The sequence below is a fragment of the Rhinoderma darwinii genome, chromosome 1 (genome assembly GCF_050947455.1).
Source record: "Rhinoderma darwinii isolate aRhiDar2 chromosome 1, aRhiDar2.hap1, whole genome shotgun sequence".
Lineage (NCBI taxonomy): Eukaryota > Metazoa > Chordata > Amphibia > Anura > Rhinodermatidae > Rhinoderma > Rhinoderma darwinii.
In genome coordinates, this window is record NC_134687.1 from 239376103 (window position 1) to 239389192 (window position 13090).

The 13090-nt window shown below is 45.5% G+C and overlaps 1 protein-coding gene across 1 annotated transcript in view; it reads left to right on the forward strand.

Annotated features, from left to right (window-relative positions):
- Positions 1-9369: 9369 nt before the first annotated feature.
- Positions 9370-13090, forward strand: part of IFI30 (IFI30 lysosomal thiol reductase) — a 67483-nt gene continuing 63762 nt past the window's right edge. The window contains exon 1 of the mRNA XM_075850034.1: positions 9370-9507. Coding sequence (XP_075706149.1) covers positions 9391-9507 — 117 coding nt within the window. The 5' untranslated portion in view covers positions 9370-9390. The remainder of the gene's footprint in view (positions 9508-13090) is intronic.

Sequence of the window (13090 nt, forward strand, 5' to 3'; positions counted from 1 at the left end):
TCCCTGGTTGCAGATGCATAATCCCACATTTAACTGGAATACTGGGGATCTTACCAAATGGGGTAATGAATGCATGACGTCATGTTTTTCTGTTAATTTTATTTCTCTCACAGAGGAGGTGAACACTCTACCTGAGTTTATTCAGGACTTCGCTGATGTTTTTTCTAAAAAGGCAGCCGAAGTGTTACCTCGTCATAGAGAATACGATTGCGCAATCGATTTGGTACCAGGAGCTAAGCTCCCTAAGGGTAGGATATTTAATTTCTCTTGTCCCAAACGTGAAGCCATGAGAGAGTATATCCAGGAATGCCTGGCCAAGGGTTACATTCGCCCCTCTACTTCTCCGGTAGGTGCTGGCTTCTTCTTCGTAGGGAAGAAGGATGGTGGTCTTAGCCCGTGCATCGATTACCGAAACTTGAATAAGGTCACTGTAAGGAACCAGTATCCCCTTCCTTTGATTCCTGATCTCTTCAATCATGTTCAGGGGGCCAATGATTCTCTAAGTTTGATCTTCAGAGGGGCTTATAACCTTATCCGCATCAGAGAGGGGGATGAGTGGAAGACTGCGTTTAACACGCCCGAAGGTCATTTTGAATACCTCGTCATGCCCTTTGGGTTGTGTAATGCTCCCGCGGTCTTCCAGAATTTCATAAATGAGATTTTAAGAGACTACCTGGGGGTATTTCTTGAAGTGTACCTTGATGACATACTTGTGTTTTCCAAGGACTGGTCCTCCCACATTGAGCATGTCCGGAAGGTGCTCCAGGCCCTTCGGGAAAATAAACTCTTTGCTAAAACCGAAAATTTTTCGTTTGGGGTGCAGGAGATACCATTTTTGGGTCAAATCCTCACTCCTCATGAATTCCGCATGGACCCTGCCAAGATTCAGGCTGTACCTGAATGGGTCCAACCTGCCTCCCTGAAGGCATTACAGTTTTTCCTGGGGTTTGCTAATTATTACAGGAGATTTATTGCTAACTTCTCTGTCATCGCTAAGCCTCTTACGGATCTTACTCGCAAAGGTGCTGATCTCCTCCACTGGCCTCCGGAGGTGGTCCAGGCTTTTGAGGTCCTTAAGAAGTGCTTTATCTCGGCCCCAGTGCCCATTCAGCCTAACCAAATGGAGCCATTCATCGTGGAGGTTGACGCCTCCGAGGTGGGAGTGGGTGCTGTCTTGTCCCAGGGTACCAGGTCCCTCACCCATCTCCGTCCCTGTGCCTACTTCTCCAGGAAGTTCTCGCCCACTGAGAGTAACTATGACATTGGCAACCGTGAACTCTTAGCCATTAAATGGGCATTTGAAGAGTGCCGCCACTTCCTGGAGGGGGCTAGGCACCAGGTAACGGTCCTTAGCGACCACAAGAATCTGGTTTTCCTAGAATCTTCCCGGAGGCTAAATTCGAGACAAGCTCGATGGGCATTGTTTTTTACTAGATTCAACTTTTTAGTCACCTATAGGGCTAGGTCTAAAAATATTAAAGCTGATGCACTGTCGCGTAGCTTCATGGCCAGCCCTCCTTCGGAGGAAGATCCTGCTTGTGTTTTGCCCCCAGGTATAATCATTTCCTCTGTCGATTCTGACTTAGTCTCCGAAATTGCGGCTGATCAAGGTTCAGCTCCGGGAATCTTCCTGAAAACAAGCTGTTTGTTCTCCTGCAATTCCGGCTAAGGGTACTCAGGGGAAATCATGACTCTGCACTATCTGGGCATCCAGGGTACCAAGCACCTCATTGCCAGAAATTATTGGTGGCCTGGGTTGCCTAAAGACGTTAAGGCCTACGTCGCCGCTTGTGAAATTTGTGCTAGGTTCAAGACTCCCAGGTCCCGACCAGCGGGCTTACTATGTTCTTTGCCCATTCCCCAGAGACCTTGGACCCATATCTCCATGGATTTTATAACCGATCTGCCTCCATCTCAAGGCAAGTTGGTGGTGTGGGTTGTAGTAGACCGCTTCAGTAAGATGTGCCACTTTGTGCCCCTCAAGAAACTACCCAATCCTAAGACGTTAGCTACCTTGTTTGTCAAACACATCCTGCGTCTCCATGGGGTTCCTGTCAATATTGTTTCTGACAGAGGGGTACAATTTGTTTAATTGTTTTGGAGAGGTTTCTGTAAAAAGTTGGAGATTGATCTGTTCTTCTCCTCGGCCTTCCATCCTGAAACTAATGGCCAAACCGAGAGGACTAATCAGTCTCTAGAACAATATTTAAGGTGTTTTATCTCTGACTGTCAATATGATTGGGTCTCCTTAATTTCCCTTGCCGAATTTTCCCTAATAACCGGGTCAGTAACTCGTCAGGGGTCTCCCGTTTTTCTGTAATTTTGGGTTTAATCCACGGTTCTCCTCCGTTTCACCTGGTGGTTCCAACAATCCCGAGGTAAAAGGGGGGGTACTGTAAAGGATCTGCCAGACACAGCTTCTGTGTCGACGCCCGTGGTTAATCAGTCTGCACCTTCTCCTAGGTCTGATAGGGTGACTCGATCTGCTACCACTCAGGCTGGTAGGCTCAGGAGTGAGAGAACCACAGCCTGGCCAGACTGTTCTAGCTCCCGCCCTCGGTCTATTTATACCTTCATTTCCTGCTTGTCTTTGCCTGTAATTCTGTCCTGTTTCCTGGCTCTGCTGCTCCTGCTATTATTATTGACCTTGCTTCATTTTGACCCTGGCTTTACTGACTACGCTCCTACTCTGCGTTTGGTACCTCGTACACTCCTGGTTTGACTCAGCTCGTGGGCAATTGCCGCATTTCCCTTAGCTTCTGTGTACCCTTCTCGGTTTGTCTGTTGTGCACATATTGGGCGTAGGGACCGTCACCCAGTTGTACGCCATCGCCTAGGACGGGCCGTGCAAATAGTCAGGGACTGAGTGGCGGGTAGATTAGGGCTCACCTGTCTGTCTCCCTACCCCGTCATTACACTGAGTCTGTCATTGAATTTCCAACTTATATGTTAGGATGAAAAAAATCTCAGTTTTTTCCTTGTGTGAGAAAGCTACAGTGAGAACTGGTTTTCTGGTAGGCCAGAGACATGGCCTAGTTATTGCAGCCCTGGGAAAGTCTGGACTGATGGAGTAGTCAGTGGGAGAGCTAACGTTTGATAACACTTGAGAGTCAGGACCATAGAGAGACAGCTACCTTAATCCGTGTTGACTAGGAGTATAGAAGGAAACATGAGGCAGGGTCTGGAGGTCTTCTGGTGGAAGTGCCTAATGGAGAAACATTGGAAAGCAGTGTTGAGAGTAAGGGGGGGGGGGGGAAACACAGCACAGTTGCAAAAAGCAGGACCCTTGAGATTCGGGGAACTGTGACTTGGAAACTATACCTTTTAGCAAACCGAGCAATGCCCCAAATTGTGCCGATGGTCACAGTGACTAATATAATAAACCAGAAAAAGAAGAAAAGTCACGACCAAGTATTTGCAAAATTACAAACAATCTTTATTTCAGTCAAAAATACACAGAAAAAACACATCACAACTATACACAGTAAAAAGAATGAACCCTCATAAAGAGATGGAATCCGAACATGAAAGCAGCCTGGTCCCCCAGATGTTAAAATGGTCAAAAGATCCCACAAAAAGCATAAATCAATATTTTATATACTTTGTATTTTGTATACTGCTCATTAGTTTGCCTATGACTGAACTTTGCATGTATTTTATTAGGTATCTATCTGTGCAAATGTACTATGCTTAGCATCTGCCTAAAAATATTGATTTATGCATTTTAACATCTGGGGGACCAGGCTGCTTTCATGTTCGGATTCCATCTCTTTATGAGGGTTCATTCTTTTTACTGTGTATAGTTATAATGTGTTTTTTTCTGTCTATTTTTGACTAAAATAAAGATTGAATGTAATTTTGCAAATACTTGGTCGTGACTTTTCTTCTTTTTCTGGAATCTATACCTTGTAGAGTGACACATTTGAGACGAAGGACAGTGCAAGAGACAAGGGCAGGGACAGTGCCAGAGGCAGAGACAGCATTGGAAAGTAGAGAGAGAGCACCCAGGGAAAAATAGCGGGAAAGAGAGGTAGATGTCTGACCAAAAAGTGGGAAATCTGTGGGAGAGGCATGAGGCTGTGTAAAGTAACAGTCTGGGTCCTTGGGAGACAAGTAGGGACCTGCACAAGAAAGTATTCTGGTTAATTGGTCTGAGACTGTGTTTTATTAAAAGATGAACCCTTCAAGTAACTCCATGTTAAATACCCCCCTTAACTATCTTATCTCTTCCACTGCATACTAGGTACTTTAGTAAAAAACACTTTCTCTAATGTAACAGGGTTAAGCTGGTCCTACATTTCAAAGAGCTGGCGCTGAACGCTTATTTGTCCGACAGCTATTCTTTCCGACTTTCCCATACACATTCATGCTCGGCCGTGCATGCGTTTTCAATAGGAAGAAGGAGTAAAGCCACAACCAGACTCCTCTAGCAGCGGTTTATCTCCTTGCAAAAAGGATCGGGCATGTTGGAATTCAACATGCCTGACCCTTCTCTCCCTCGACATCTGCCTTCGGGGGGGGGGGGGGGGGGAAGAGTCTGGACACCGCCATACACATTTGATGTTCGGCCAGTCCCGCCACAATCGGCGAGTTTGGCCAATATATCTGATGCGTATGGCTTCCTCAACTTCTCTGCCGCATATGCAGCCAAATTTGAAGGTGTTTTCCAGGGCTCCAAAACTACTATTAATGGTTTCAAAATGGAAAGTACTAAAACTTTTTCAATGAAGTGTTTGTTAACACATACACATAAATGTCTAATAAGGACGCTGCATAGATTGAAATGTGTGTACTGATAGACTGTGCTATATGGTATGTGTCTGTGTGTATATATATATATATATACATACATACACACACACACACACACACACACACACACACACATATATATACAAAAGATATATCAATACTGTACAGTCCTTAAAACTGGTTATGGGACTAAAATGCGACAGTGCAAATTAAGTTCAAATGTTGTCAGTGTTAGTAGCACAGTTTATTGATTAAGCCCTGGAAATATCATACTTGTACATTACATGACATTCTTACTATCAATTACAGTTTCAGTGCAGTTATCAGAGCTCTGTGTTCCATGCGAGCTGTATACCTGTGTGCAAGGACGTAACGATCGTGGTCCCAGGGGGTGCAATTGCAAACGGGCACGGAGGGGAAAGGGGCCCGCCAGCACTGGCCCCGTGTGAGCGCCACTTAGTTTGCAATGGCGGAGCAGAGATCCTCTGTTGGGGGCCTACCTACTATATTAGGGTCACCTATCTAATATATGGGGGTCCTAACTACTATATAAGACCCCTATTTACTACAGGGGCACCTGTCTTCTATATGGGGGCACCTCACTACTATATGGGAGCAACTAACTACTATATAGGGGCACCTATCTCTATATGGGGCACAAAAGAGAACTACTACTGTGTGGAGGTCACAAATGGGGATATTACTATTGTGTGGTGGCACTATTACTATTTGGTGTGCACTAAGAGAAGCACTATTACAGTGCAGGCCTAAAGGGGTACTATTGTTTGCAAATAGGTGGAGAGGATGCTGGAAAATCAAGGAGCCAAAGATGTCTGTGCTGTAAATACTGAAGAGACAAGTCATGGCTGGAAGAAGTCATCATAGCAAGCTGGCCCGGATAATGAAGAAAAGGGAAAGTAAAAGGCACCAATCTGAGAAGACATCACCTGTAAGTCACTGGATGTAACCATCAGGGCTAGGATAGATGGTGCCCCGTGCAAAATTATCTTTCAGCGTCCCACCTCATCATAAAAAAAAATGCCCCATTAAAAAACTATAAAGCTCCCCCACAGTATAATGCCCTATATAGTGCCCCCATACAGTAAAATAATAATATAATATATTATAAGGACACAGTATTTTGTCCTCCAATTGTGTCCACACTGTATATTGCCCCCTGTAGTGCCCCTACACAGTATAATGTCCGCTTTAATGGCCTCCACACAGTATAATGTCCCCCTCCCATGGCTGCCACACACAGCCCCCCCTTGTAGATAGTCCCCCCTGTAGATTGTGCCATACAGCCTCCCACCTCCCTCATGTAGACAGGGCCATAATCCCCCACCTCCTTCTTGTAGAAAGTGCCATACAGCCCCCCACCTCCCCCTTGTAAATTGTGCCACACAGCCCCCCACCTCCCTCATGTAGACAGTGCCACACAGCCCCCCACCTCCCCCTTGTACACATTGCCCCCCCCCCCAAAAAAAAAAATTGGACTCACCTAGGCCCCGGTCCTGCGATGAACTGAGCTGCTCCACGACGGGCTCCTTGCGTAGGAAGGCATGATCCTAAAGCCTAGTACAGAGTTTCCCAACCTTTTCGGACTCAAGGCACCACTGGAAAAAAAAAATCCTCAGGGCACCCCTAACAAAAATTGTTTCGAGAAAGACAGAAAACGCCTAAAAACAAGCGCTACACTATTAGCAGCGTTTTTTGTAAGGAACAAAAAATCTGCCTTAAAATTCCTTCAGGAATTTTGAGGCAGATTTTGAATTGACAGTGTTATTTGACAGGTTTTGTTTTTTTTTGCATTTTTTTAAGCCATTGAAACTAATGCTAAAGACGCAGGCAAAAAAGCACTCCAAATGAGCAAAACAGGTATTTTCATTTGGAGGTCAGAGCTGGAAACCACTTGAAGACTCACAGTAAAATGACCATCAGCTCGCCACTCACAGTAAAATGACCATCGGCCCCCTCTCACGGTATGATCACCATCAGCCCGCCACTCACTGTAAAATGACCATCAGCCCCACCACTTACATATTTCCCCTGTAGATAGTGCCCCACAGCCCCCTGTAGGTAGTGCCACACAGCCCCTTGTAGGTAGTGCCACACAGCCCCTTGTAGGTAGTGCCACAAAGCCCCTTGTAGGTAGTGCCACACAGCCCCCTGTAGGTAGTGCCACGCAGCCCCCTTGTAGGTAGTGCCACACAGCCCCCTTGTAGGAAGTGCCACACAGCACCCTTGTAGGTAGTGTCACACAGTATCCTTGTAGATAGTGCCACACAGCCCCCTTGTACGTAGTGCCACACAGCCCCCTTGTACGTAGTGCCACACAGCCCCCTTGTAGGTAGTGCCAGACACCCCCTCGTAGGTAGTGCCACACAGCCCCCTTGTAGATAGCACCCCCCTTCCTGTAGATAGCGCCACTGTAGCTCCCTGAAGGAGCGGAATCCCCCTGTGGCCGGCGAGTCCGCTCCATATATGGACAGTGACATCAGGGGCAACTTCTGAAGCGGAATCCCCATCCACAGCGTTGCTGACACAGTGACTGGGGATTCCACCCCAGGAGAAGCTCCTGACATCTCTGTCCATTTATGGACAGTGATGTCAGGGGCTTCTCCTGGAATGGAATCCCCGGTCACAGCATCGGGGATTCCACTCCTCCCCGGTCACAGCGTCGGCAACGCTGTGGACAAGGATTCCGCTTCAGGAGTTGCCCCTGATGTCACTGTCCATATATGGACAGAGACATCAAGCTCTCCCTCCAGGAGTGGAATCCCCGGCCACACAGGGATTCCACTCCTTCAGGGAACTATAGTGGCACTAGTAGATAGCAGAGCAGGGAGATACCTCCCTGCTCTGCTATAGTGTTCAATAGTATTTGCGTCCTAAGGATGCAGATACTATTGAATGTGGCATCGCTACCGCTGTAGCATTCGCAGCGGTTGCTAGCGGTGCCGCCAGCCGAGGGGGGGCGTGTCCTGATGTGTGGCACGGGTGCCCTCATGCCTAGTGTCGCCGCTAGAAGCCGCTATGACTGTTACAGCGTAGGCGACGCCACTGAGAGAAAAAGCGCCAGGGCGGAAAGGCAGCTGCTGAGTCGCTGGCCCGGGCACTTCTGAAACAAGCAGAGGAAGGGAGCCAGCGCAGCGCCGCCTTTCACCTGCTGGAGTGATGCGCCCTGTGCAGTGGCACAGGCGCACACCCATAAGGCCGGCCCTGGTAACTGTACTGTATTAATTTATATGATCTGCAGAGCGCCTGTTTATCACTGATATCTACCACTATATAGTCACCGGATGGTGGTAATATTGGTCTTTGCATTTTTATTCAGTAACAGTATGGTAGTATTATTTAGTCACTATGTAGTGGTAATATGTGGTCATGTTGTGGCGGTATTATTCAGTAACAGTATGGTGGTATTATTTAGACACTATGTGGTGGTATTATTGGTCTTTGTATTTTTGTAGATTTTATTCAGTAACAGTACGGTGATATTTTTCAGACACTTTGTAATGGTAATATGTAGTCATCGTGTGGTGGTATTTGTCTCTTGTATAATGGGATCATTGGTAATACTGGCCTTGGAATACTGGGTTTTGTTCAGTAACAGTATGGTGAAATCGGTTCCTTGCATAGTGGATTGTGGTATTACGTGGTAACGTTATGACTGTATAATTTAGAAATATAGAATCATACATAGAAAACTGTCATATAACCATGTTGTCTTTGAGGCTCGTAATGCCACTGGGGCCTGTCATCCGAGCAACAAGGGGGCGGCGGGGGGGGGGGGGGGTTAGGGGGGGAGGCCCAGGTGCAAAATTTGTCCTGGGACCCATGGGACTCTAGTTACGTCACTGCCTGTGTGTGTCACATAACCAGGACACATTTTTATCCACGGTCCGTAAATAATAAAGGTTCATACACAATGATAGCAAGCAGAGATCTTGAAAACCATGCGTACAGAAAGTATATTGGAACACTGTATAACTTTTCATCATGCAATAAATAACATTTCATTGCTTAAACCATATTGTCCCTTCAAAGTTTACTAATATGCAAATCATAATTAAACTGCTGTGTGCCCACGGCCGTAGGAGCTTAAATACAACACTCATAGCAATCTGTAGGCTCACATTGTACCTGCTCACAGGCACCATACAGGGACTGTGCATACAGTATTGCCGTGCACATGAAGCCTAAGGTATATTTGCTCTTAATCCTTGAAAGCCTGATACCTCCTCACCCAGCAAAGGGGCAGAGACCGGATATTGATATAGCAGTGCCAATAGCATGCAATGTAAACTTCCTCTAATAAACTATACGAGTTCTACTTTACGTTTTATTACTGTACCTAAATTGTATAATCTATATGGGCTCTGGAACAACAAATATTGTGCACCTCAGTTACAGAGCATGACTAAAATAAATTCTTGAGTTTCAGCAAGCCAGACAGAAATCCCCTGTTTCCAAATAATAAAACAGGTTTTTCCATCCTGGATATAGACTGTCTTTACTGGGAAATGTACTGTAGGAGGATCAGGAAGAAGCTGAGATTGTAGGGAGTGGCTTTGTATGTATCATAACCAAGTTGCTTCCAGTTTCGAAACTAGACGCTGCTGTGAACAGGACACAATGAAGTCTGCGGTGCTTCTCTTGACTTTGTACTTTGCAGGTACTTACTCTCAGCAGCTTTGTGACCACCCTCCAAGTGACTGGTGCAGCACTTGGGAGATTGCTAAAGCCTGCCAGGTAAGACAAATGCCTTGAATTTGACACTGCTCACTCATTCAACCACTTTTATATTCCACAGAAGGTCTCCGCTTTACTATGCTCTACTTTCAGTTGACTTTTGCATAACTATATAAAACTTTCCTAATAAATTGCTATTAATAGCGACTGCTCTATCAGGCAGGTTTACAGGAGTATACAAAATGCTCAGGGTCGTGTAGATATCGCTTTTTCTCTGTGCTAGACGTACATAGTCAGATCAATTTAGTTGTTTTTAAAAACTTCTTCTTAACTGGTGGATGATACCAAAGTTCCTCCCAAACGTAAATTGTTTTCTGAATTTGTATAACTAAAAGTTACAATAGCATGAGATCAAAATTTGTAATATGTGTTTCATCAGTAGTCTCGGAGTCTGAGAGCTTCAGCAACTGGGACCGTAGCATCCGTGGACAAGCAACGCATATATAGATTTCTGTGTACGCAAATCTCATCTATTGACGTACTGAATGAAAACAAATAGCTGTAGCTACAAACATGTATTACAAATGTTATACTCATCCACAACTCATTTAGTCCATCTTTTCTTATACAAACCCTTCTTCAAGAAGGACCTGTCAGCTCTTCTGACATGTCTGTTTTAGTAAATACTCTACTTGTTTTGAAATAACAATTCAGAACTCTGTGCTGTTTCTCTGTTAATCCGCCTGGAAATTTATGATGAAATTGACATTTAGAGGTTGCCTTTCTAGGGTCTGTCCTTATGCAGTCTAACACGGACAGCACTGATTGGGCAGTGTCAGTGTGTAAGGACATGTCCCAGTTGTCAATTTATTCATATATTTCCAGGAGGTATAACAGAGGAGTGGCATGATGCAGAGTTTTAAGAAAATATACTTTAGAATTATAATTTTATGGGCAATACAGGTATTTACTAAAACATACATGTCAAAACAGCTGACAGGTTTTCTTTAAGCTGACAGGTTTTCTTTAACCCCTTTCTGCACTGCTACGTAATAGTACCAGGTGGGGTAAACATACTTTGTGTACTATGATGGTGCGGACTCAGGAGGTGTGACGTCCGGGATCAGAGATAACTCTGTTATCAGCCATTTAACCCCTTAGAGATGCCACAGTCAACAGCAGGGCTCTCACTTTAAACTTATCGGCACCCCCATGTCACTATCACGTGGTACCAATGGGTTTCCATCTCAGCCAGGGGACTTATGAATTACACCAGTTATGCCATGTTTGTTTTCCAGAAAGTCTTCAGACCCTTTACATTTTTTTCACATTTTATTATGTTGAGGCCTTGTGCTAAAATAAAAATTCACGTTTTCCCCCATCATTCTGCATTCAATACCCCACAATAAGAAAGTGATAACAGAATGTTAGTAATCATTGCTAATTTATTGAAAAGGAAAAACTAAAATATTGCATTGACATAAGTATTCAGACCCTTTACTCCGAACTTGGTTGAATTACCTTTGGCAGCGATAACAGCCTCCAGTCTTCTTGGGTATGATGCCACAAGTTTTGTACACGTGGATTTGGTGATTTTCTGCCATTCTTCTCTGCAGATCCTCTCAAGCTCTGTCAGGTTCGATGGGGACTGTCGGTGGACAGCCATTTTCAGGTCTCTCCAGAGATGTTCGATTGGGTTCAAGTCAGGGCTCTAGCAGGGCCACTCAGAGTTTTCCCTAAGCCACTCCTGTGTAGTCTTGACTGTGTGCTTAGAGTCATTACCTTGTTGGAAGGTGAACCTTCGGCCCAGTCTGAGATCCAGAGCACTTTGGATCAGGTTTTCATTAAGAATATCTCTGTACTTTGCTCTATTCATCTTTCCCTCAACCCCAAGTCTCCATGTACCAGCCACTGAAAAACACACCACATCATGATGCTGCCACCACCATGCTTCACTGTAGGGATGGTATATATATAGTGTAAGGGGGCAGCCCACTGGATCGCTGTCTCCTGAGGTAGACAGGCACTTCTGGCACAGTAAGAACAGACTACAGTCCAGTCAGTGTGGTACTACTGGCCTTAGGTAGAAAAGCCGTAGCAGAAAACAAATAAATTCATAAAGTAAATCCTAGGCCGTCTGTCCACTAACTAACATGCAGTTCCTAACTACAAAGAGCTGAGCCTAGAGCTCCAACTCCCAAACACAACACCACAGTTGCTTTACTCACATCCAGCTTTCCCAGGAGCAGAGAGACTGTGAACTCTGCCTCTATTTAGAGCACACCTTAGCTGTGCAGGTAATTAGCCACAATACAATACCTGAAGTGGCTAGTTGAATAGGGACCCTCCCAACTCCAACAACCAGGCCCTTTTACCAGGGTTTTCCAGAAAACCCTTGAGCAAGGAAAACACATTTTCCTTGCTAGCTCAATTCCCTGGTTGTTTTAAAATGTATAGGACAGGAACCTGGGTGAGATGTATACTCCGTCCACTACTTCTCCCCTGGTCATGTCACAATAGACACACACAAACCGGAGGCATGTATACATATACACACACATGCGAGGCATATATACATACATACACACACACACACACACACACACACACACACACATGCGAGGCATGTATACATACATACACACACATGCGAGGCATGTATACATACACACACACACACATGCAAGGCATGTATACATACACACACACACACACACACACACACACACGAGGCATGTATACATACACACACACACACACACACACATGCGAGGCATGTATACATACACACACACACACACACACACACACACACACACATACACACACGAGGCATGTATACATATATACACACACACACACACACACACACACACACACACACACGAGGCATGTATACATATACACAAACACACACACACACGCACACACACGGGGCATGTATACATATACACATACACAGGAGGAATGTATACATATACACACACACACAAGGCATGTATACATATACACACACAAACACGTATACATATACACACACATAGGAGGCATGTATACATATACACACAGGAGGCATGTATACATATACATATACACACACACACACACACACCACGTACCCAACGTGACACATATACACGCAGACATATGTACCCAGAAAGGAACTTACCATCTCTCCTTGCTGCACAGGTTTCTTGCAAGACGGGTTGTGGGCGGAGCTTCCTCCTCTGCTCTGCCTCTGCTTCCTCAGTGTGTAACGAGGAGCAGAGAATATAGAGTTCAAATGGCCTGCACAGTGGCGCTCCCTACATGCTGGGAGGCTGCAGTGCCCTGTGCACCCGCGCATGTCGCACACCCCTAAGGTTGGCCCTGCCTCCAGACATGACGCTTAGAATTGAGGCCAAAAAGTTCAATCTTGGTTTCATCAGGCTCCAGGCGGGCTTTCATGTGTCTTTTACTGAGGAGAGGCTTTTTTTCTGGCCACTTTGCCATAATGCCCAGATTGGTGGAGTGCCGCAGTGATGGTTGACCTTCTGGAAGTTTCTCCCATCTGCACACAGGATCTTTGGAGCTCAGCCAGAGTGGCCATTGGGTTCTTGGTCACCTCTCTTACCAAGGTCCTTCTCCCCTGATTACTTACTTT